At 42.7% G+C, this 26,020-nt stretch overlaps 1 protein-coding gene across 6 annotated transcripts in view; it reads left to right on the top strand.

The window, feature by feature from the left end:
* Window positions 1-26,020, top strand: part of LOC144720242 (oxysterol-binding protein-related protein 8-like) — a 104,009-nt gene that overhangs the window by 63,521 nt on the left and 14,468 nt on the right. For 4 of the 6 annotated variants that reach the window (XM_078596802.1, XM_078596803.1, XM_078596804.1 and 1 more), the window contains 10 exons: window positions 5,279-5,461; window positions 8,447-8,514; window positions 8,733-8,807; window positions 10,474-10,575; window positions 13,224-13,427; window positions 16,267-16,351; window positions 20,381-20,549; window positions 23,544-23,871; window positions 24,832-25,016; window positions 25,586-25,667. In XM_078596802.1, coding sequence (XP_078452928.1) covers window positions 5,279-5,461; window positions 8,447-8,514; window positions 8,733-8,807; window positions 10,474-10,575; window positions 13,224-13,427; window positions 16,267-16,351; window positions 20,381-20,549; window positions 23,544-23,871; window positions 24,832-25,016; window positions 25,586-25,667 — 1,481 coding nt within the window. Of the gene's footprint in view, window positions 1-2,237; window positions 2,318-5,278; window positions 5,462-8,446; window positions 8,515-8,732; window positions 8,808-10,473; window positions 10,576-13,223; window positions 13,428-16,266; window positions 16,352-20,380; window positions 20,550-23,543; window positions 23,872-24,831; window positions 25,017-25,585; window positions 25,668-26,020 lie in introns of all 6 variants that reach the window. The other 2 variants (XM_078596808.1, XM_078596805.1) reach the window with 2 other exon arrangements.

Genomic DNA, 26,020 nt, shown 5'->3' with positions numbered 1-26,020 from the left:
ATATTGAACAAAGTGTGCAGTCGGAGAATTTAAGTGATTTGCAAGCAGAAGTGTGAGTTGTATTAATTGCTTCTATGATGTTCTGATGCCCTTTAGCTGACCTATCACCTCAAGGCCAATGTGGTGGAAAACGAATTTGGGAATGTATTTTGTTATTATTACGAATACATTGTAATTGGTGCACAATAAAGTACAGTGCTCACAAACTGCGATTTACCCTGCACATTCACTTAAACTGTTTGAGTTGACAGAATGTCGGGATAATTCTAATTGATAGGCTATAAATAAAGAGTGTATACAATGTCCAGCCGCATCTTGTGCAAAGGGAAACAAATAGGTTTTGACAATAGGATCGTCTTCTCTTCTACTACCACCACAACATGAAGGGTTATAAGATACGAATCGGGATTCATGTTTATTTGCATGTTCTATGTAATGCAGTGATGAAATTTGGCTACAAGTATGTCCCTTCAGTGTGCCTAAACTGTCACATGTTGACTTAGCTGCACTCTGCCTATTTTTCTCAAGCTAAGTACTTAATTTTGTTTTATTTTCCGTACATATAAATAACTAGTGGGCAGCCTATCCTACTGACGGTGACATCACACTCAAATTACACTTCCCTGACCCGTTTGGAATGTTTACTACTCTCCCGACCCGAACCACATAATTGTCACCAGTCACCAGTCATCTACTCACCTGAGCCTCACCAACTCATGTGACTTTCACCACTCACCAGTCATCAACTCTAAATGACCCTCACGATTCACCAATTTATATGACACGGGTGAAGGCTGGCTGCTCCCACCCATGCAAACACCCCTCCCCAAAGGCACATGCCTACCAGTTGCATGATTTTGAAATGAGGCTATGGGGCTCGGTGTATTCCTGGTTGTAATGTGAAATGATTTCGCGGATAAGCAGCGCTGGGGCCGATAACCTGCATAATCAGGTAAAAGGGTCCATTTTGTTTGTAATTTTGACCTCATTTGCAAAATCTATGCATCATAAGCTTCCAAATGACTCATCGTCCATTGAAATTGTTGAAGCGGTCTAGGAGGACTTTGCTGTACAGACATGCATCCAGATTAGTTTCTCATGTACGAATGTGCATGTACAGGAGTTGTGTTCATCTACTGCTGGATGAAGGCCTTCCCACGCCATGCAGGTCCGCGATGGTTATTGGACCATAATTCACCATGCTGCTCAATGTAGGTTGCTGAAAGTTGGAAACATGTACCGATACTTGGGAGAATAGAAGCACAATGCAACAATGTATTTTGTTGCACTGCCCTCTGTTGCCCACAATGTAGCCCCACAATTCTGACAATCTTATTGTTCATGGTGGTCACCGATCTCAGTTCCGTCCATGCTCAGCCCTGCGAAGCTTCTGAGAGCTGATGGGACACATGAGCAAGGTGATTCATATGCAGATTGCAGTTTATATAGGAATAACCACGGATCATATTTTTTTTACCATTTTGCACAATATAACTAAAGTCTTTCATATTTATGCCTACTCTTAAGTTTTTTGGTAAAGTCACGTAGGTTAAAAATAAAAATAAAGAATAAAAATATTAATAGAAATAAAATAATAATAAATCAATTAAATCACGACGTTTCGGAGGCAACACAAGTCTCCGTCTTCAGGTGGGACCGTCACAGCTAAATTTACTGTATCAACTTGATGCCTCCGAAACGTCGTGATTTAATTGATTTATTATTATTTTATTTCTATTATTTATTTTTACCTACGTGACTTTACCGAAAAAACCTAAGAGTATGAATCCTTGCAGTCACGAAAGCTTCAAATCTAGAAGTATTACATCCTGTTGCATCATGTGCCGCTTTACCTTGCGTACAATTTGGCCCTAACTGTTCAATTACACCTTGTGTTGGCCTTCATTGTGTGCCATGAATTGGCTTCAAATATTCAGCGTCGTCTAATGTCATACAAACTTTTAATTAACAATGATTCAAAACTTATATTAACATTTAAGCAATTAACCCAAGCCTTTATTGCATTACTGAATGTTCGAAAGATTGGCGCTGGCCGATCTATATTTAACCGCATTGTGTTACGGAAGTAGGGCGAGCCATCAGCAAGGTCCAAATTGGAATGAGTAAGGCATTTGAATGAATATGGTAATACACTACAATGGCATCAAGGCTGATACCTATTCTTTACGTGTGATCTTTTAATTGGCCAATCACTTATCCTGTGCTCATGTGCCCAGAAACGGTGTTGGCAGTGGTGCAAGAGAATTCGTACGCTCAAGATTGATTTTCTGTAAAATTAAGCAAGAATGGGAAAAAGGTACTGTATAAGAAATTAACAATACATAACAGGCCGCTCATCATAGCTGCAAATATAGATATCCTTTCATGTATGTATGTTTAAAAAAAAATTCGTGCCTTATGTAGCCAACTGCGCTAATCGGAGGTGTGGGGGAAGGACAACAATATGTGCGGTTTTCTTGAGGGTTTGGTTTTTATGTGAAGTCAGCGTTCACCTCCTTGTTAGTTTATCAGTTGATATATCAATACTATAAACAATAATGCCTACCTGCTTAGTTTTGTCCCCGCAGAGAAAATCTATTATTAATACAGAAAAATCTCAACCGGCACCCATTTTTCGACCCGTTTGCTCCATACAGCATAAAGAATCTTAATAACCCGTCGTGTCCATTTCCTGTAAGTGAGCCCCGGTGGCTGGGGATGTGACAGAAAGCACAGACTAGAGTACCATCTCTCCGGCTAACTCCCCCCGGACATGTGTACACGCGTGCACATATGCACCTCTACGCAAACACACAGGCAGCAGCTTTTGTATGCCGCTGTAATCTCTCGAGGCTTGGATTGGACCATTGGCTTGCACATATTGGGCCCCTGAGGGTTTTTTTGGCTGGTACATTATTAATGAGCCTCAGTACCTCAAAGGGGGAGAGTTGAGAACGTTTCTTTGCACACGTGAGAGATCCCTCTGGTCCCTTGGCAAGAGAGAGAGACAGCGTGTACTGCTCCCGTAGACACATGAAGAACATTTCCTCCATTCATATCCTCATCATCACTGTTAACCATGCTTTATCCACTGTGGGATTAGAGCCGCTCCCCAAGCTATCACTGTCTCTCATGGCCCTGTGTTCACTCCTCTGGCTGCCACTTCATCAATAGCTTCAATGGACATCATCGGATGATGTAGTCCTGCCTAATTACTTTATAATCGGTCAATACGATGTCTCGAACTTGTACATGTTTTGTAATACAAATGTACCTCTTTGTCTCTCAGAACATCTACCTCTATGCTTCTTTGCACACTTTTCAGCTTTTTGCATGTAATATGCACTGATAAAATATTATCTCCATTATGCACGTGGATATTTAACTTTTCGTTATTAAGTTCAGTAGTCCAAATGCCTTCCATCCTGCTGTTGTCCACTTCTTTATTTCATCATTGATTCATGCATGTAGCGCAAAGGTCCTCCTACGTAAACATTCCATATGCAGCGATATAGTACCTCCTATATGGGCACAATTATAATATTCATTATATTTTATTAAGAGCGAAAGTAAATGGTGATGCGGGGGTATGGGATGGCAAATTAATGCCATCACCTCTTTTGGGAACGATCATGAAGCTAGAGTGGAATGCCTCGGGCCTGGCCTGCCTTTGTCTTATCAACACTTTATTATAAAGTATCTGATTAACTTGTGCACAGCTAATGCCATGGTACTTTACATAATTTGCAGTAAGCAAAATAAATATCCCGAAATAATTAGGGACAGTTTCAGTGGATTAAATTGGGAGTGGTTCAGGAGTTTTCAAAAAATCCTCGTATTTAAACCACTTCAATATTTCAGTCGATAATGTCAATGCACATTTTACTTTAGTCATTTCAATAATTCATGGATTGAAAAATTCAAATGAACCCTCTGTAATGGTGGTGTATTTTAATTTTTTTTAAACGGGTTCACAAGTCTTTATTGCCATCAGTCAAATGAGTGTGCAAATGCATTTATACACATTGCACGGAAAGCCAGTAATGTGGGAATCGGGGGGATTTAGGTTTGACTTGGAAATACATTTTAAAGCGCTTCAGAGTCCTTGGTGCAGAGCTGGCTGTGGGACATTTAAGACAGAGATAAAATAGAGCCTTGGATCGTTGGGGACAATCATTCGGCCTCAATTGTTAACGAGGGACTGTGCGGACATCCGCCCTGTGACCTTTTGCACCACACGGTTGCATCGTTAGGTTGTGTGCCGGTACATTTCCTTCTCTAACAGTGCAGTCAAACAATGTCCATGGGGCAGACAAAAGCAGCAAAGCGGGGTTTGTTTGTCAGTGCATGGAGGCCATTGAGCTTCCTGGTTGAACAGAAAGCATTTTAACAGAATGGGATTTTCAAAACATTGCCCTTACTGTTTTCCACCGGCAAACATTGAAACACCCAGGTGAATTCTCTCGCTAGCAGAAGCTGTCACAATAGAAATGTGATACGGCACAGTGTTGTTCTTTGTGTTGTAGTGGTAAGTTGTAATTGTGTGACTTTTGCAGACATACAAGGCAGTTTTTTCTCAAGTATTCTCTTAAATAGATTAGTTTTATTTGCGGTCGTACATTGTTGTACTGAATTATGAATGAAAAATGCATTAAGTGTTTGCTATTTATAATATGTAATAGGAAAATATTACTTTGATTTTAATTCTGTATTTAGTCAAGTAATGCCATGGCAGTACATATGTCAGCTATAGCCTGTAAAAATTAGGATAACATAACATGATAATATGAAATTTTGTTTATACTTAACATAAATCTTCTCAAAGCCATTCTTAGCAGTGAACATTTATGTTGATTTACAACTGTTAACATAGAAGTGACTTATATGGACAATCTACCCCTTCCACGTACTATCATCTATGTATATAGCTAGTATAGTAAAGTCTGTCACGGTTACATGACTTGAAGAATCTGAGTACAGTTCTACATTATTTTATAAACATTGCATATTTTCATACATTTGACTATGCACTCAAATGTAAGCAAGCAGTCAAGAAATACATATTTTAAGTCTTCTCCAGCTGTTTGATTGGCAGCCATGCATGTACGGCATGCGTGCACGTTTACGGATGTGTACAACCTTCTGGAAACGGGTCAGTTCTAAGGCGGGCGTGAGTTACTGGACACGAGTACATCGTAAGGCACGCGCGAGTTTTCATTTGGCGCGGCAAGCCACGTTGGTTAACTGCCTCTGCCCGCCACGGCCACATATCTCTTAGCGGCACGGAGTGCTGCTAGCATGCGGGAGGAGACGAGCGGCGCGTCGATGATGTCTCTACACGCCAGGGCTTCCTTCCCGCCGCCCCTACCCTCCTCGGCCACCGCGCTACCTCTGAGTAAGCGCCATCGAACCAGCCGGCTGGCCTCCTTCGAGGGGTTCCACCATGTGTGGCTCTGCCCAGGTGTGTGTGCATGCACCGCGCGCTCGGACGTGATTACATTTTCGCCACGACATTCGCTCTGAGCTGCACGTTCGCCCACATTCCCAACCGCTTCCCTTGCCTCCCTTCCGCTGTGCAACAGAGCCGTGGGCTCGGGCAGGGCACGGTGCTGCTCAGCAGATGTCGGGGTTGTTTTTTTTGCCGCCGCACAACCCAAAACTTGCTACTGACGTCACATTATCGTCTCTTTCGTCGTATCGAAATAATTACCCTCGTCGCTGGCCTTCTTGGCCTCAAGTCAGATTCAGGTGTTTCGTGAGCCTAGAAATTTACCGGTTTTGTAATGGCCTGGCTCGTTAATTGCCCAGATCGCCGGTATAGTTGGGAATCAATTATGCCGTGATGGCCTTGCACTGCCGTGGCTCATCAGGGCAGACATTGACTGCCGTAAACCTAAAAAAAAAATGTTTGCGTTACTTCAGCAAGACTACACTCACATATGTGAGACATGAGGAATTTGCGATCTCGTCCTTTTTAGCAGTCACAGTGGTGGACACAAACGGCTGTTCGCTAACTCCTGTGGGCAGTAAACGTCAATTGTACATGCGTGCCAGAGACCAATTCCTCCATTGAATGTCTAAATGGGTTTAAGCAGAGAATAGCCAGCATTGACATTTGTAGCACAATCTGAACAGTGATGATGCTTACAAAACAAAATTTAGATTAAATTTGCATAAGCACCAATTAATGGTAGGAATACCTGAATTAAATAATTACGAAACACCACCACGCAATGATGTCACAAATCAGATAATTGCATTTTCCTTTTTATATTCATGGGTGTTAAATGGAGCAGCATGCATCATTTGAAGTACAACCGTAATTATTGTTATTCGAGAGTGCTGATGCAATGTTTAGCACGTGGTGCTCTGAACCCGGAAACCTGAATTTGTATCCCGACCACGGCTAACATCAGTGGTGAGTGATATACGGACTGGTCTTGGGTGACCCCCTTAACCAGCTGGCTAGGATGGTGAAGTATGGTCACACAACGCCCTTGACGGACATGGTGTGTGGGAGGCTGCCATCTAGAAGTGGATTCACAAAAGCATGAAAATTGCAATAACAGTGACCGACTTTCAATTCACAATTGCAGTTGTGGATTGCACAGTACTGCCTGCGTTGCTGCTGGGGGTTTTAATGAATACGATGAGAGTGGTTTCCAGGTCACCTTTTTGGCAAAATTGGCGTGCATGTAATGGAGGCTGTTTAATATGCTCCGTGCATTTCAATGTCACTTAATTCCCAGATGAACTTAAAGGAACTTTTATTTTTGCAATTAAATGAAGCCAGTTTTGTAAGCTCAGAATTTGCATTGCACATGCTTTAATTTACTCGGTGAAAATGTTTAATTGTCATAAGCGCGATGAGTGCATGTATTTTCTTGTGCAATACACACTGTTTCACGAGGTTCATTTGTTTCACGTAGATACTCTTCTAGAACCGAATGTTCTTATTCCATTTCCATAAAATTGAAATGGAAATGAGTATTAAATTTATTATTTATCTCCCTTCAAAGTTCATTACACAGAGGGGGGACCTTTTATTAACATATTGATCCGTGTGTAAAATATGATCTCACTTTAATCAAACTCATTAGTCTAATTCATCCGTGTCGCACGATTGTTTTCTTGAACTGCGTTTATCCGGACCCGAAGAAAAAATTCTAATTTACTTCGTATTGCTGTGTCAGCATTGGGGGAAAATCGATTACATTAATTCTATGAAGAAAAAACAAACATACGGTCAATGTTTTAGCCCAGAGGCATTGGTCACTAATCACTGATGAATGAGGAGCCATTGTTCATGCAGAATGGTGACCTCGTGGTCCGAACATTGACTATTCCGTTTTTTTTTTACCCATTTGCTGTTTTGACATCTTTTTTATTTGAAAGAAAATCACGGAAATATACTCAGTTATTATACATTATGATATTAATGCTCAGGCTTTAGCCTAAAAGGTCAGATCCCTCATGACATTGAGCCAATAGATTAGCTGTACTCATTACTGTAGTCCGATATGGATGTGTTTATAGCGTATAAGATAATTCCTTTATAATGTATATTTTGATGGTAATATCACAGCACTTAGTTGCAATGGGACGCTTCAGTCAAATTGTGAAATGGCAGTGGGAAAAATGCAAATGGTTCATCCGTGTTGCTATTCACAGCATTTTGGTATAAACGTGTTCTAGGACAGGCTTAGCTGTGGCAGTTGCTTAAATGGCACCTTGTGAGCAGGATTTAATGAGTGTCCTGCCTGCCGTGTTGAAAAACGGCACAATTTAAAGTGAAACGCTAATCTCGGATGCAAGTTTGAATTCTACTTTTCCAATCGCCACCTATTCTGTTTAACGGGTATTCATATTCCACATACGTACAGTGCCTACAGGCTGTGAGATTATACTAAATGGATCGCACACCTTTCAAGATGCACTGCAGTGATTGAGTATTGGATCAGAATGATTCATTTGTGTTCTTTGTTGTTGATGCTGTGGATCGTAGTTTGTATTGTGTTGTGCGTATCTGGGTATTTATTGATTAAAAACTCCGTGTTCTCAATGTTGTGTAAGTATTGATTTGAAAAATAAAAGCAGTTATCTTATTACAAATGAAATGTTGGCTTGAATATACATGATAATTTATATTGACAGTAATGTTTGGGTATTTACCATAATCGATGCACTTTTTGTCAACACTTTTTTCCTTTCAAATGAATTTTAAATGTAATATCCACAACTGAAATGTACACATGACTAAATAATTCATACCACGTAGCTCGTGCTCGTGTCAACAAATCAATCACTGCTTCTCAACAGTTGCTTGTGCCCTGCGTGTGTTGCCTTAAGTTTTTATGTCAGGATTAACTTTTTCCGCACTCTTGTTTCTCGTGCCGCTTATGAATTGTGATGAACTGACGTTCGTTTGTGTCTCACCGTTTACCAGGGAGTGAGAGGGAGAAGGAGGAGTCGGACATTTCCAGGGACGACTCCTTCACAGTCACAAAGAGCAAAGTGAGAACGACCGTTCGTCATTAAAATCGTGCACGCGTTTTCGCTCGCGATGTTTTTCCTATGTATCTGCAATGACAAAATATTTCATCTGATCTCTTCCAACTTCGCACACTGTTTAATAAATGCGTGGAATGATGATTGTATATTTTATGGTGCGTTGTTACGCTGGAGAGTACGTTTGCGTATTTGTCTTCTTTGTTCCCCCACTCCGCTTTTAGTCGGAAAGCGGCTTGTACAATGGCAATGAGACGTCAACCCCAACAGTCAAGCTTACCAAAAAGGAATCTCTTAAGGTAGACTTTTTGCTTGTTAATTTATCCTGCAAGAAGATACTTATTCCGTTCTTTGATTGTACTGTGCTCGTCTTTCCTTTTGCCACACATCTACAAATCTAAGGTTGATATGAAATGAAAATTCTTACTGGTAGGAACCTCCTGGTTCCACCAACCCACAGGGGATTATTGTGTCCGTCCATGGGTGGAGAGGGGAGGGTGGGGAGGGGCTGGGTGGGGAGGGTGGGGCTGGGTGGGGAGGGGAGGGTGGGCTGGGTGGGGAGGGGAGGGGCTGGTCACCCCGTGGTGCCCTTATATAACTCAACGTTTAACCTACTCACGCCGGCTTGTGGCCGCTCTCACAGTCGGGCATATTTGCGGAATACACCACGCCGCCGTTGACCCTGGCCATTGACCGAGCAACCCAACGTTCCTACCAGCTCCCTCCGCAGGAGGAATGTGTTGACATCTGTTTGTGACATCCAGACATTAACATCGCTTGATCGGGTAGTTTTCTTTTACAAAACCATGATTTAAAAATACAAATTTTACATAATAGCAGCAAAGGGGATATTCTAGTGCGCAATAGTACCGTGCGGTGGTGGTGCTTGGGAAGGGATTGTCGCAAGAAGCTTGAAGCAGAAAGCCAAGTGTGTGCATGCACTAAGGCTCAATTTATCAAAGGTCCAGAGATTCACTGGAGAAAAATCCACAGCGATTATAAACATTACTTTTTTTTTTATAATCGCTGTAAAGTGCCTTGGATAATCTAGGTAGGATAAGCCAACCCGCACATCTCCATTGTTCTGACATATAATTCGGCCTTCCATTGGGATATTCAAGCCCTCTCTCCACTTGTGATTTTGAACACTTGGCTCCAAATCTCGCATCGCTGTGTCTGTGGGGGTCACCACGTGTGAAGTTTCCACAAGTCTCACGGGGTCTGATTTGTGCCAATCAAGCGCATTTCTGTCAAGCTCGCCTTGTCTGCACCTGTCGACTCCTTGGGGAAGGCCATTATACATCTGGAAAAGAGATAAACTTACGTAACACAAATGTTTTATAATGTTCAGCTCATGTAATTTCCATAAATTTTGCTCATATATTAAATAGACAAATCACTGTTGTGTAAAAAATATATTCTTTTGTATAGTAATATCTGTAGAATAACTATTTACAGTTGAAACTTGTGTAAATGACGTACAAGAAACCTCCTAAAAATACCATTTTGCTCAAATTTTCAAATAGGTGCTACGAAAGTAACGACCAGTCTGATGTGTATAACATGTCAAGGATCAGACGTGGGGTTTCACATGGTCTTAAAAAGGCAACGGAATTGGAAAATGCATCGGATGAATCACACTCTGAAGTAGCAAAACTTCATACAGAAGTTTTGTGGGCTACACATTTGATGTTGTCAAAATAATGAACACTTTGTTCCTAACATGCCACGGCGCTTCCTTGGATTTTATTTTAATGGATCCACATGCAACCCTTTGCACAGGTCCTTTGTCGCTTTAATAGCAAAACATTATTTTCAAAATACAATAAAACTGCAGTCTATGTACTATAATTCAATTATTTAGAATTTAAGAAAGTTAAAGATCTTTGATTGTTATTGATTTTTTTTATTGGCTAATGCTGATTTTGAATTGTGTTTTCACATTTTACAAACCTCAATTTTCAGGTTCAAAAACAGAATTACAAGCAGGAGAAGAAAAGGGCTACTAAAGAGCTGCTTAGCAACCTGAAGGACCCCACCGTGGTGATCATGGCAGACTGGCTGAAGGTGGGTGATTCACTGATTATTTCGTTAACCAAGAATTTCTACTTGGTGTCATTCACTGATTGCTTAGAAAATTATTCGGAAAATGTGTTAATGAATGTTATCGTTGGGAGCACTGCTTAGAAAAACAATCAAAATGTTTCTCGTGCAAGATATCTTTGTCCATGACAAATAGAATAGGATGTAAATTACCCTGAGTTTTTTTTATATTTTTTATAAATTGGGTATTGTTTTGAGGCCTCGCTGATCATCTGCACATTGGCACATATTACACAGCACCAACAAAATTCTGCGCATTAAAACGACGTTCCCAAATAACTGGTTTTGCTACTAAGAAACATGCATATGTGTTTTTTCTATTTTGGCAATTGAATAGACTGTCTGAGGCACGGTGCCAAATAAATTATTTGTGTTGTGAGGGGCTGAGCCGTCAAGGTGGGTTAGTCCCAGTGGTTAAAATTAATATTGCAGAAAGATTTTTTAAAGGTTTTTGGGGCGAAGGACGCTTCTCGATTTGAAATGATTCATTGATGATGGACGGACATTTTATGTTGTGTGTGCCGGTCTTCTCTTTTCCATTAAAAATGTTGCCATCCACGATTCATTTCGGACGATTGATTGCACAGGTATCAACTGGGCACATTTTAAGTAGAGCTGGAATATACCAATGATTTAAGCAATCGAATATACTACCGAACATCGGGTTCACTTGCTCAACTGAGTGGATAACACCATTTTAGTTGGGAAAAAATTCTCGCCGCCACATGTGCCACGGGACAGGAGGTGATGGGCAGCGCTTTTAACATCTTGGGCATCATTAGCCACGTCACGCTGGGCATGGTTTGTTCGGGTTTCCCACCTTCTGCAAACAGGATGTCAGGGTTTCGATTTAAAGCTTTCGTGACTGCAGGGATTTATCTTCTTGGTTCTTTCGGTAAAGTCACGTAGAAGGGAAATAATAAAAATTAAACAATAAAATACAAGCAGCCGGCCTCAGGTGAAGAACAGGTCTGTCGGGAAGACGCTGTCTTTCCGACAGACCTGTTCTTCACCTGAGGACGGCTGCTTGCGTTGTGGCTGAAACGTCGTGAGAATTGTATTTTATTATGTTTTATTTTTATTATTTTATTATTTCCCTTCTACGTGACTTTACCGAAAGAACCAAGAAGAGGATGTCAGGGCACCAATATTGTACCACAAACAAAGTATTCATTTCGAATTGTTTTCAACTGATGAGCAAAATTTAGCAACGATTGGCATAACAATTGCATTAAAGAATATTTTTTAAAATATTCTCTCGTATTCTGATTTGCAATATATAAGTTGCACATCCTCATTGATTGCGTGAGCCAAAATTATTTTCAGAATGATCAACAGCTAATTTTATACATCTTTTTCCACTAATTAACACTACGGTATTTGTGTTCGAAAGGGCCGGGAAAACGGCATTCTTCATTGTTATTTTTTTCAAAACGGTAATGTCATTTGACTGTGTTGCAAACATGATGCTTTCGCTTTTATGGCTCAATGCGTGCTTCATGATCACATGCGACATTTAACACTGGAATGGAAAATTACTAAATGTGTTTTGCTAATTAGGCGAGTTAATCCGCTCATTTTGTTGCGAGTGTGCACAGTTTTCATACTGTATTTTGGAGCATGCTAAGCACTTTGTGATGCGATGCATTTCTTCAAACTAATTGATGCCAGTGTGTGTATGCACACGCGATAGAAGATACAACCTTACTGTTGGAATTGGTTGTTTTTATTAAACCATATTAACACAGGGTTGAAGAAACAATATAAAGTATAGAGTTAAGTTGATTAACGTGAAGCACCTTAAAGCTTTGCTCCACTTACTACTGTTGGAAGCATTCGCTCAAAATGGCATTCACACCAAATTATTTTGTCTTATCTTTTCGTATAATTTGGTGTTTTGATTTTCACTGTTCAATGTATTGTTACTACAGAGTGCGCATTGCTTCAACATCTGGATGGCTAAGAGGTCAGAGCACTGAGCCTGGTGCTGCTGAGATCCTAGTTACGAATCCTGGTAGCCACCTGTGTGATTGAAGGTGCAATGGTGTGATTGTCTTAGCCGAGTTACCAATTATTGCAGGAAGAACCAATCACATGATTTTTTTTAACTTCATTTGGATAAACTCTTGTTTTGGAAAAAGAAAATTACATGCAATGATCATATCTCTTCCGTAAGGTATATGGATTAAAAAGGGCGCTTGAAGGAATTACAGAAATAGTTCCAAATTATATGATTCTGCGAGTAAGTTTCTAATATTTGGGGTGATCCACTGTTCTGCAAAATGTATGAATGGATATGCCACCTCAGGACATAATTCTGCTAGTGCAATTATAATAACATTGGGAAAAAGCCAAACACATCTTGGTCGGGGTGTATCCATTTAATATAGTAGCCATTGCATGCAGGATGAGCACCAAATAGACGGTGAATGATGGAGAGCAACTGACAAATCGGTACTTCAACTGTACGAGAGACACATTCGGTACTAAATGACGTGTAGCATCCTCGATCATGGCACGGAGCATCAAGCTGGATAGATGTCCACCTTCGGTAAACAGCCTGCGCGTGGAAATTTCAAGGGCGATGCACGACATCCTGCTGTTGGCTGCAGATCCGTGGCACGTTGAAGAGCTGGACCAAGCTGTGGTGCGTGCTCAAACCCGGCGTGCTGCTCATATACAAGAGCCCCAAGAACGAGCACTGGGTGGGCACGGTGATGCTCAACGTGTGCCAACTCATCGAGCGGCCCTCCAAAAAGGACGGCTTCTGCTTCAAGCTCTTCCACCCGCTGGACCAGTCCATTTGGGCCGTCAAGGTAGACCTGTTCATAATCAACGTTTTTGAGTTTAGATCGCGTTATTTATAAATGTGTCGTAACCCTCCACCACCCGACACGGCCAATCAGTAAAAAAAGTGTCACGTTGACAAAAGACAAATAGTTCACTGCTTTAGCCCACCGGTGTGTTGAAGCGTGAAACCACAACATTTACAATTTGAGTACGACGTTTCGCTGGTAATTGCCTGGCTCACTGACCTCTCTCACAATCTGCCTGTGCCGCCAGCCTCTCAACCCCCGTCCCCTTCTCTGTCCTTATGCCTCTCTCAGTTTTCCTTCAACGCCTCGTGTTTACGCGAACCACCCCCACCCCCCCCCCCCCCCTCTGTTTCATTGCTTCCACCTGGCCCGGCCACTGACCCCGCTGCACCTTGCTTTGGATGTCTTTTCAAGTTTGTGAACGCGGTGGTGCTTTGCCTGAAACCCTCGGGTATTCCATTAGCGGTGTATGAAAACAAAATGTATTTTACCGACTTGGCAGGGTCACGACAAATGTCATGCATCGCAGTACGCAGCGTTATTTCACGTGCAGGGTGAGAGTATATAAATACGCACGCGTGGTCCGCTGCACGAAAGGTGAAGCCAAGAAGTGTGATAACCTTGGGCAAATGATGTTAAGATGGTTAACGGGGAAGAGATTTTTAATACTTTTATATATATATAGTTTAGTGCTATCTTCGTACCGCCGCAAGACTAAAAATATATATTTTAAATTAATATTAAACGTACCCCTGAATTTAGATTGGTGAAAGGCCATTGGAAAACTACTGTAATGTTTGTTATTCATCCTGAATGAGGTGTTGTTCAGTCAAGTCATTGGGGAAGGTGACATTTAATGAGATGTGGCCACAGGATTTAGGGGACTTAATGAGATATTTTAAGTCATACTCTTAGTTCTTTCGGTAAAGTCACGTAGGTAATAAAAATAAAACAATAAAATCACGACGTTTCGGAGGCAACACAAGTCTCCGTCATCAGGTGGGACCGTCACAGCCAGATTTGCTGCATCAAGTGAGGGAGGGATTCAAGATGTAAGCTCTTAAGTACCAGTTAAGGGGGGAGGGAGGGGAGGGGCTTATCAGAATGTGGTAGCCAATGAATGGAACGTATTGGGAGGGGGGGCGGGGCTAACAGAGGGACGGGGTACTCGTATTGCAAGTCAGGGATGACATCCTTCACAGATGGAATTAGATCACGGATTTTATGTACTGTGCTGAATCGGACTTGAATCTTATGTTTGTTTAGAATTTTGTAGACTTTACCGAAAGAAATAAGAGTATGAATCCTTGCAGTCACGAAAGCTTCAAATCTAGAATTTTAGGTTATGTTGCAGGAGTGTGTGATCTAAAGGGGGGACATTTTGTTCTGTATATGGTGGTAGGGTTTTCTCGGGCTTGGTTAGTATGCCTATAATGGTGGTTTGTTTGGGCGTGCTCTTTGCCAAATGAAATGTTTCCTTACTAGCTTTTTGACATTATGTGTTAACATAATTACTATGATAGCAACGCCCCCGCCCCCCATCCAGGTCATTAATTCTTCATCCATAGGGATAAAAATGTCAATCTTTTCCTGAAATCAGGCAACGTGTACACATACCTCTCTTGCCTCTCTGCCTGCCTGCGCAACCTTCCACGTAGTATGTTCGCCCGGCCTTCAGCGAACATATATACACGTTCTGTGTGTCTTGAGCGCATTGTCCTGCAAGTGTGCGCGGAGTTGTTATTCTTGCTGTCGAGGATGAATGCGTCGAGGATGATGGGGACAATGTGGCATTTAACAGGATGAAAAGAGACTGGCGTCCATATTATTGCTAATTCCCAAATATATAGGACCATGCCATGTAACAGCTTACCCAAATGTGTTAAATGACAACCCATGATATGTACTGGATAATGTATTCAATTTGTGCAAGCATTGATCATCACTTATACATCGCTTATTTTCATTCAACAGCCTGGGTAGTGTCCGGTGAGATATGAGAGTTATAATAAACTTCTATACATTTTTCCTAGTCAGTGGTTTCCTCGCAATGTAAATCTTATAATGAAATTTGCTGTAAGCATTTCATTCTATAGTATAGTCATCGTATGCAAGTGTATGTGTATGTTTTTAAAGTGCATGTGTGGCATTAGGTTTTAGAAATTTAATTTCATATAAATGATGACTAAATTATCGTGTGCAAAATGTTCATCAGAAAGATATGCCCCTAAACTGAACTCCAGTTTATCTCTATAGTTATAATTGCTGCAAAGCAATACTTTCCGCACGGACAATGATAACATCACATACAATACAAAGACAAAGTCCCCCTTCCCTCCCATATAGGCTTAACAGACTATTGGGCCAAGTTCTTTTAGTGGGAACGTATTAAAGGCCAGCATGGAAAACGAGGGGGTGGGTGACCAGTACCAAGCCAGACTATCTTTGTCTCCCCAGTGCTGATGTTTACACACCACACCAGGTACTCATTTAAGACTGAATCAGCATAAGTGGCAAATATCTGGTGTGCTGTGTAAACAGTAGCACTGGGGAGAGCAAAGGCCGCCAGATGTGGTACTGCCCACCCCATCCCCTCGCATGCCGCCCCTGGCCTTAATTGGTGCTTGCAAATAACACTTGCCCACGCAGTCTGTTAAACGCTATACAGGGGTATCTTTGCCTTTGATGTGCAGCACATACACGCATACATCATCGTAAATCTCGCCTGATATTTGTGATAAAATGGTAACATACCCTTCTCGGTGCAGCACATTTTTGTCCAAAAGCAATTATCTCTGTTTGCCCTTGAGCAAGCCGTGCTGTCTGCCCACACTGCTAGGGCCCGGAGGGTGAGACTGTGGGCGCCATCACTCAGCCGCTGCCTGGCAGCTACCTGATCTTCCGTGCCATCTCCGAGTCAGACGGTGAGCCCACGCTGCGCCGCACACGGCGATGTCCTTGCACGCGTCCGTCTGGTGTACCAAGCACCCCAATTACACTCGGGATCATCGTGTGTGCATTGGCGCCAAGTTCGTTGTGAACTGGATGGGCTTTGATCATTTCCTTCCTGTGTGGTAATTAACTTTTATTTTTAGATGTGTGTGGGTTTTGTTCAGACTTCATTCCCATGTGTTGTAGTTAAGTGGGAGAAGTTAACTTCCCTGTTTATATTGACACACAAATAGTGATCAGAATCCGAATAGTTATTTATACTGGAGGAATCCGATTAGCTATACAACTTTTTTTCATAGATGTCCGGTAGGGGCAGGTCAGAAAATGACAATAATACAACAGGAGTGCAAAGTATAGGAAAGGTAAGCAAATCACAAAACGAGAATGTTTTTTTTATTTTACCAGGTCAGCCCCACTGAGATTATTTTTCAGATGCGGCCTGGCAGCAAATGACAGCTCAACGAAAGTGGATTATCATGTGGAAATGTATAGCAGCCAAATAATAATAAGCAGAGTACAGAGTGACAAAGAATGGAACTTAAACACGGAGACCTGTAGATATGCGGTTGTTTACTGACGGTCACTTCAGTGTGATTTAACCATTGATAGTGGACTGGGTATTGCTGTGTTCACAACAAGCACTGCCTGAGGTCGGTTCTCTTGGCATCCATCCTCCTTCCATCCACATGGGTAGGCCGCTCACAACATCTACTGTATATGTTATTCTTTTTTTATTTTTCTGCTATTTTATCCAAAATGTCCAAATGTCGCCATGTCGTGAAATATCCCGTTGCATCGCTAGCAGAGCATCACACGCTGCTTGCCCACAGAAGTGGATGTCACAGAGCTATCTTTGATCTCTTCAAGTGATGTCCAGTCCATATACAGTAGACGGCAGCACTTTCCCACCTGCTGTGCCACAGAGGAATTGATGTTCATCAGATAATCGTGAAATCGATATTATTTATTCCTAGAGCTGGATTTGATCCAAATAATAAGCAGGACCAAATTTATTTTAATAGTTTTTTTTCGTCTTCTCTTCCAGCTGAGGCATTTAAATCACTTCAGCTGCCGCTATGTCGACTAAATGTAAGGACAACTTGGTTTCCAAATTCAACCGCCTCTCAAACAAGAAACCGGACCCACACATTGAAAAGCTAGATGTTAACAAAGTCGTAATTAATCGCAGTAACAGTCCTATTTCTGAAGGTTTGAAATCCGTTTTAGCTAAAGGACTAAACTTTGCAGTCACACCTAGACACATACCAGTTAATGATATAATTGCTCGAGTAGATGTAGCTCTCAAGGGCTTGAGTCACATCGCTGCAGACGTAGCAAGATCGGAAATCTCTGTAACCCTCAAAAACGCTAAGATGCCAGCTAGCAACATCAGCAAAGATGAGCGTTTTGAATTAGCTCAATTAAAAAAGAGGGATGACATTGTCATCCTCTCAGCCGACAAAGGCAATGCCACTGTCATCATGGACAAAATAGAATACAACAACAAAATTCAAGAACTACTCAACGATGGCAGCTATACAAAAATAAAAAGAGACCCCACCAACAGCCTCGTCTCCAAAACCAACAACATCATTTCTGCTTCAACCGCATTAATTGATCAGACCAAACCGTTCTCGTTGAAACCTTCTGCAGCCAGGCCACCAAGATTGTACGGCTTGCCAAAGATACATAAAGAAGATACACCTCTTCGTCCCATTGTCTCTACTATCAACTCCCCCACTTACAAACTGGCTCGTTTTTTGTCCGAAATCCTACGGCCTTTCACTGGAAAAACCACCTCTGCAGTACTAAACTCTACTGACCTGGTATCAACAATCAAGGGGATTGCCCTGTCCCCAGACGACCTGCTTGTCAGTTTTGATGTGGTTTCCTTGTTCACCAAGGTGCCTGTGCCTGACACCATCGCAATCATTGAAGACTTGGTTCATCAAGGACTGAATGCTGGGGTACCCCCCCTGGTGAGACACTGCTTAACCAATACATACTTCACCTGGAATGGAACCTTCTACAAGCAAATTGAGGGCACCCCAATGGGCTCCCCCTTATCTCCGGTTGTAGCCAACATCTTCATGGAGAAATTTGAGACGGACGCCATCCAGACTGCCACTCTACGCCCGACCTTATGGAAGAGGTACGTAGACGACACTTTTGTCATCTGGCCACATGGCCGGCCTGCTCTAGACCAATTTCTCGACCACATCAATTCCATACACCCAGCCATCAGATTCACCATGGAAGTCGAAAATGATGGCAAGCTACCCTTTTTGGATGTCCTAATCAAAAGGAGACCTGATGGTTCAATGAGCCACTCTGTCTACAGGAAAGCCACCCACACGGATGCTTATCTAAAACCGGATTCCCACCACCATCCATCCCAGAAGAATTCCCTCATCAAGACTCTATATCATAGAGCCCAATGCATCTCCGACCATGAACACATTTCCAGTGAACTCAAACACGTACGCCAAGCTCTTAAGGCTAATGGTTACTCCGACTACACAATCCGCAAAGCCATCACTCCAACCATCAAGAAGGATCCTGTTGAGGAGCCTTTCAAGACCATCACCTTACCCTACATTGCTGGGGTCACAAAAAAGATCTCCAAAATCCTGATTAAACACAAGATCCAGGTCCGATTCAACACAGTACATAAAATCCGTGATCTGGTACCGTCTGTAAAAGATGTGCTTCCAGACATACAGTACCCTGGTGTCTACAAACTAAGTTGCCTCTGTGGTAGCAGTTACATTGGGGAAACCAAACGACATGTCTCGGACCGCATCCGTGAACATAAAGCTGACCTGAAACACGGTAGGACAAACACCTCAGCTGTGGCAGATCACTGTTACAACTCAGTGGGCTCACATGACATTGACTTCTCCAAGACAGAGGTTCTCTGCAAGCCATCTGGCTATCATGAGAGATTCGTTCATGAGGCGATCCACATTTACAAACACAGAGACAATTTTAACCGAGAAGATGGATTCTGGCTTAGCAATCACTGGAAGGACGTAATAAACCATTTTGATACACATTAGGGTGGGTAGAATAATACATAGTGTTATATTAAAAATGTATAAGGTATAGGGTGGTTTATAGCAATACAGTATGTAATTTAATGTTGGTTTTGCCTATGGAAGTATATAGTACGGTATAGACGCGTGTGATGTAAGAGAATAAAGTTTAGATGGAAGCATATTATATAATTTTTTACAACGTAGAATTTTTTTTATGTATTACTTACTGTTAGTAACTCAGCTTATTGTAGAGTATAGTAAGTTTACTGATGATGCTATGTAGTTTATACTTTAGTTTGTTACGCAGTTTATACTGTAGTTTTTTACGTGGTTGTTTAGTAACTACAGCTACATACTATTAACATTCCTTTCCTTTGTTAATGCTCCCCCCCTCCCCCCCCCCCTTTGATGCTGCTAATCCTGCATAATGCACGGGCATAGTATTGATTTGGAACCCCCCCCTCCGCCCACCTCCTACGCATTTTCCATATGCTGAATTCCTCTTGATATGCAAATTATTTTGTTTAGGCGCTCTGCTTCCCACCTCCCCCCCTCTAACCCAGCTTAAATATAAGCTCCAAGTTTGGGGTGTTTCATTCTTTGCCTGAGGACGGCTGCTTGCGTTGTGGCCGAAACGTCGTGAGAATTGTTTTATTATGTTTTATTTTTATTATTTTATTACTTCCCTTCTACGTGACTTTACCGAAAGAACCAAGAAGAAGAAGTTGAAAACGTGGTTTAAATACGAGTGGCTACCAGGAATTAAAACTCAAACTCAGATCTTAGCTGTGCTGGTTCAGAGCTCTGTGAGCCACCCAGCCACCTCACAATCACCTCTGCACATTCGCACGCTTTTTCTACGTCCTTCCCTCCGCTATGTGCACGCACGTATATATGTGTGTTGCACTTCCTTTGCACCGTACGTAGCTAACCGCGCTAATCAGAGTTGTCATCTCGCTGTAGGCCGCTGCTGGATGGACGCCCTTGAGCTGGCGCTGCGTTGTTCCAGTCTGCTCAAGCGCGCCGTGGTCAAGGATGGCAAGGAGGCTGAGCTCAACAACTCGGTGGATGGAGGCCACATGGGGCTGCTGCAGCTGCTCAGGGCCAGCGCCCCATTCAGCCCCCAGGAGAAGTACGGCCATGCAGTTTTGATAATGGGAAACTTGGCCTGATAATGGGCAACTGGGCAATCAGGTGGTGGAGAGGGTGTCAAGAAAGCTATAGCCTCATTTGGTAACTTTAAGTGTGTTTATAAGATTAAGGTGCGGCTTGCCAACCAACTATGCCACTATATCCTCAATGGATTATTCCAAAGCTGCTCTTTCCCAGGGGGATGGATTGATATTCTCCAAGGTTTCCAGCACACAGTGCAGATGATATCTTCTTGTTATTATTATAGCATAGGTAGAGTAAATTTGTCAGATTCTTGACATTGTGTGGATTGTACAATTGGGACGTAATTGGTAAAAAAAACACATTTGGGAGAGGAAAAATTTGAGCACAACTTAGCATTAATTCAGCATTATGAATGTGTGTTTTTGCATATCTTGAATATATAATTGTCATTACCTACTTTGGCACATCACATATTTTCGAGCTCTCACCGATTGTACATTGACAAGCAAATTTCTTACATTGACATGCTAATCTCTCACAATACAACGGCCCTCCCCCCCACAGCTTCGTTTGTCAAGATTTCTCCTATCTTATATTTAAATGCAAATTTCATCTCTAGCCCTACCCACTGACCCTTGGGCTCCACCCATCTCAAACCTTTATAACTCCGTGCCTTAGCAGCGCTCCCGCCATATATTTTTCTTTCCTCAGCAGCTCTCCCGCTATATTTTTCACCTGCTGACGATTGCTTGTGTTGCGATCGAAACGTCGTGATATTGTTATTATTTTATCAATTTTATATCTACGTGGCTTTACCGAAAGACCCAAAGAATACACATCACAGTGATGACAGACATCGTACTTAACTGTGGCAGCTGATATCGTTCCGTACCAGGCCACTGCAAACCACAGCGCCATGGGGGCATTTCGCGACAATGTCATCTCGCTCCCGCCACGGCCTCTGATGTCACGACGCATCACGTTACACCTCGCACCGAGTCACGGCCTGTCCCTTCTCTTCACGTCTCTGGCATCGAGGCTTCATTAGCAGATGTGCCCTTTAATATCCCCTCCCACAGGATCTGTACTCAGCTCATAGAAGGAGATGTGAGCTATTGCAGTGGGTTTTCCCATCACTGTACAGGGAGGTAAAAAAAGAAACCGATGAGTGCGTTTAACCATAGTTACGTTACAACCGGTATACATTTTGTTTCATAATGTTCTAGCATACAAGTTACTTCCTGAAGATGACTAATCTTGTAATGATTAATCCAGCACTTGTTCTTAAATGATTATTTTAAACGTATATACTTTTATGCTTAACAATATGTATCATTGGTGTTTGAAATGACATTGCATCAGACTGACGTGTTTTATTACAGTATCAGGTTACATTGCAAAAACATACAACATTAACCCACTTCATTACACCTCTCCCCCAATCTCATGTTTATTATATTTATACCCCTATTTAAGGTGGATTAAAACATGTTCATCATCATGCTTATTTTTACCGTGACATTTCATTTTCTTTTTTAATTGTCCTGGGATACAAAATGTAGGAACATTTTTCAGAAACTTAAACAGGTCACACTTGCGGCACACGAAGCCTATATTTTGCAGTGGGCACTGCTTCATAAACTCCCAATGTCATAAACATCTCTACAGAACCATTTGACCATTCATGAGCAGGCCAAGCAGCATGTACTCGTCCTGGCGGTACTGCCCAAATGCTCGTGGTTGAATATCATGATGCGTTAAAACGGGAATGGTGCAATTATAACGGCTTTTCTGTGCATCAAAATCTATTGCAAAGCCAATATTTCATTACATGCCTAATTAGAGCTCGATGTTTTTTGCAGGCGAGTAATTTGCTATTAATACGTAAGCTTTCAAGTTAATGCAGAATCATCGCAAGCAAACATATTTTGCCGACCGTTCAAAGGGTGCTCCGGTGTTCACCTTTGCACGTTCCACAATTACTAATTGGTCACACAAATGGGTTACAAGACCTCAAATTGATGGGTGCCCCTCTGCAGCCTCGACCCACGGCATGGCCCTGTGTTTAATTGCGCTAACATGGCAGCCTTGTCTGCGCCTTGCTATGCACTCTAACCACACGTGTCGCTTCTGAGTTGCAAGTTGTCCGTAATTATCACTTTCTACGAGCAATTCTCTTTTTCCCCACAGCTTTACCGCGCCCCTACCCAATGATTTATTTTTTTAAATCTTATATTCTATCACAGGTGATGAAAAACACGTTCATCATCACCATGATAAATGTTGTGCATATTGAAATGCATGTACGTTATTGCACTCATGCATTGTACACATACAGTGCATTTACAGTTGGTGTAGGCATCTTTTACCATCTGTGTAAATCATGACTGTTTCTACTGTAACATTTTATTTTATGTCATTTCTAAAGGTCCTTAAATCTCAGATTCACTTAGGTATATTGGTCGGTGTGCCCCTTCAAATTTGCCTGGGGCAGTAAACATTTCTGTTTGATGTCCTGAACCAAATTTAGAAATTCCAAGTAAATCTGGCAACAGCCCCCCAGGAAAAAAAAACAAACCTTTATATACAAAATCAGGAGACAACCCTCAAACTACAAAGACAGGCTGGCAGCCCATTTGCTTTACTGCCACCTACTTGCCACCTTCTAGTTCAAGAGGCTGGGAGTCTCACAGCATGATGAATTCTGCGTGACCCACCCAAACCCACCTCTAAGGCACCGGATTACCGGCATGCATCACCGATGCCCGTTGTATTTTGTCCCCAATAACTTCCTTGCGGAGATATTTTGTTCCATCTCAATTTCTTTGTTGCTCTGGCCCCTCCAGGCTGTGCTGCGTGGGACGAGTGGCATCATTGATAAAAAGATGACCGACGTTTATGATCGTGATGACATGGCATTGATCCGTGCTCTCATCCCTCCGACTGTCCACCTCGCCCCCACGTGCCCCCCACCCCCCCGTTCCTCACGCGCCGTGCCGGGTGGTCGCAGCTTGAACGAGAGCGAGATCGAGAGTGCTCACTTCGGATCGCACCACCTGCCCTGGGAGGGCTCGGGCCGCTCCAACGGCGGCGACGGCGACGGCCAGCGCGAGGAGTCGGACGAGGACGGCACGGCCGACAAGACGGACGACAGCGACTCGGACGTGTCGGACCGGCCTGACGCCGCCGTCGTCACCGCCACGCCAAGCAACGGCTCTCCTGCCAACGGCTCCCCCGGGAACGGCTCCCTGGGAAACAGCTCCCAGAGTAATGGGTCCCCCCCGGAGCCCGTGGTGGAGACGGGTTATGTGGCCGAGCTGGGCGAGGAGTTTGGTGAGGTGAGCAGCCCCCCCCCCCGCCCCCCCGCTCGTCATTGGCTACGGTCGATGATTGCAGAACCGCACCGATGACGACACAGAGCATCGCGCTCATGTTAACGCGGAAAGAGAGTGATACTTGTCAGAACGCGTGGAGCATGAAATATTGTTCCACCCATTGGAATTCTTTTTTATTATGCAATTGATTTGCAAATAATACGTAAATGTTAGATTTTTGGCGGAGGGAGAAAACGTTACTTTGCAAATGGGGGTGAAACAATTCAAAACAATCCAATGAATCGGTCAAAAGAGGAAAAAAATGAATGGATTCTTCAGTGGAATCCTATTCCCAAATCATGACAATTCATCATCATTGCAGGTGAATTGTTACACGCCAACTAATTGGTCTGTAGAAGTCAATGCGCAAATTAGTTGTTGACTCACTTGCAGTCCTTTGAGTGCAGTCTGGCTCGATGCGTGGGCTTTCTCTTCGTAATTTGGTTCTGCCCACGCAACAAAAAAGCACGTGAAAGAATTGGCTCAACTATGTAGAATCCTGAAAGAGACTTGTGCACATTTCCTTTAGCGAGAGACAGATGTTTGAAACAAAACCCCACCTAACAAAATAATCCATTATCGTTACTCCCGCAAGTACAATGCTACCAAAAAAAGAAACCCTGCAATGGCAGCTGTGGACGAGCACAAATAAAATATTCTTATGTTCATCATAAACACTTCCTTACAACATAAAATATATCATAGGCCAACATGTTTGGCAATTAATGTTCTTTAGAGCCAGTGACACTTCTACCTGAAGGACAGGCCATCACTTGACACATTTGTATCGTATTTTTCTGTTGTAATGTGCTGTTTGTGAAAAAAAACATGGCGATGTTTTTTTGACTTGCGCTGCAGAAGTGTGGGTGATCAGCGTTTGCAGTTTGACCTCTCAGTTGGGGTATTTGCGCGCATGCAACACAGGTTGGCGAGGCGGCTCAGACCGAGACCGTCTCAGAGGAAAACAAAGGCTTGATCTGGACACTCTTGAAGCAGCTGCGGCCTGGTATGGACCTGTCCAAGGTGGTGCTGCCCACTTTCATTCTGGAGCCGCGTTCTTTCCTGGACAAGCTCTCCGACTACTACTACCACGCCGACATCCTGTCGCAGTGCGTACTGCATCACACGGGGAGCACACCTCCCCTCCTCCCACACAGTGGCCTGATCTCTGCATACATATGGAGAGACGCAGATCCACTTTGCAGATTGAAACTTCGTTCCCCCCGATGAGACCGGGTCTTTGTTGCTGTAGTATGGGCACACAATGAGGGATTTAACTTCTATGCCCTTGTGGGCTCATGGTGAGTGAAGTGAAACGTCGCAGCAGCCCTGCAGCAACTGAAGCGTCTTAAATGTACATCCCCTGCCTGCCAACTCAATTTGTTTCAGAATATTGTGAAAAAATTTAACTACACTTGGCCAATTTTGTTCAGGATGTGCACAGAATTAAGTCCTGGCGCATCACTAAAAAACTCTAGGTTTCAAGTGTTGTCCAAAGTTTTACTCGTATGGCTATGCATACGACATGAAGTCCATTCATGTTGATCTACAAGGCAGTTGTCCGACAAATGTGTCTATTTCAAGAGTTTTATAAACTTGTCTTCACATCCGTTTCACCTGTCGCATTTATCTTTATTTGTTCCGATATTTATCGTTGTTTTTTCCCCGTCTTTTCCAGAGCTGCTGTGGAGGAGAATGCATATGATCGTATCAAGCAGGTGGTGCGGTGGTACCTGTCTGGCTTCTACAAGAAACCCAAGGCATGAGCCATGTTGTTAAACTCACACAAGCATCTTGATTTCGTTTTATACTGTTGGGCCAAGTGCTGTTAGTACACACCTATTAAAGATGGCACATCAACACAAGGGGGGGGGGGGTGTGATCAGCACCATCGGTACAGCCAGCTGCCTTTATCTCCACAATGCTGATGTAGGGATACAATACCAAGTACTCATTCAGGCTAGAAAGGGACTCGAACGAAGTTCAGACCACAGTTGCTTTTGGTGTGCTTGGTCAATACATTTGTAGTGACATATTAAGTCACTGTGGTGTTGGTACTAGCCACCGTGAGAAGAATGTAACTGTGCATCTTAGAGCCTCTCTCTGTCAACAG

Source organism: Lampetra planeri, chromosome 8 (genome assembly GCF_965212315.1).
Source record: "Lampetra planeri chromosome 8, kcLamPlan1.2.h2, whole genome shotgun sequence".
NCBI lineage: Eukaryota > Metazoa > Chordata > Hyperoartia > Petromyzontiformes > Petromyzontidae > Lampetra > Lampetra planeri.
This window is presented reverse-complemented; position numbering and strand designations above follow the sequence as displayed.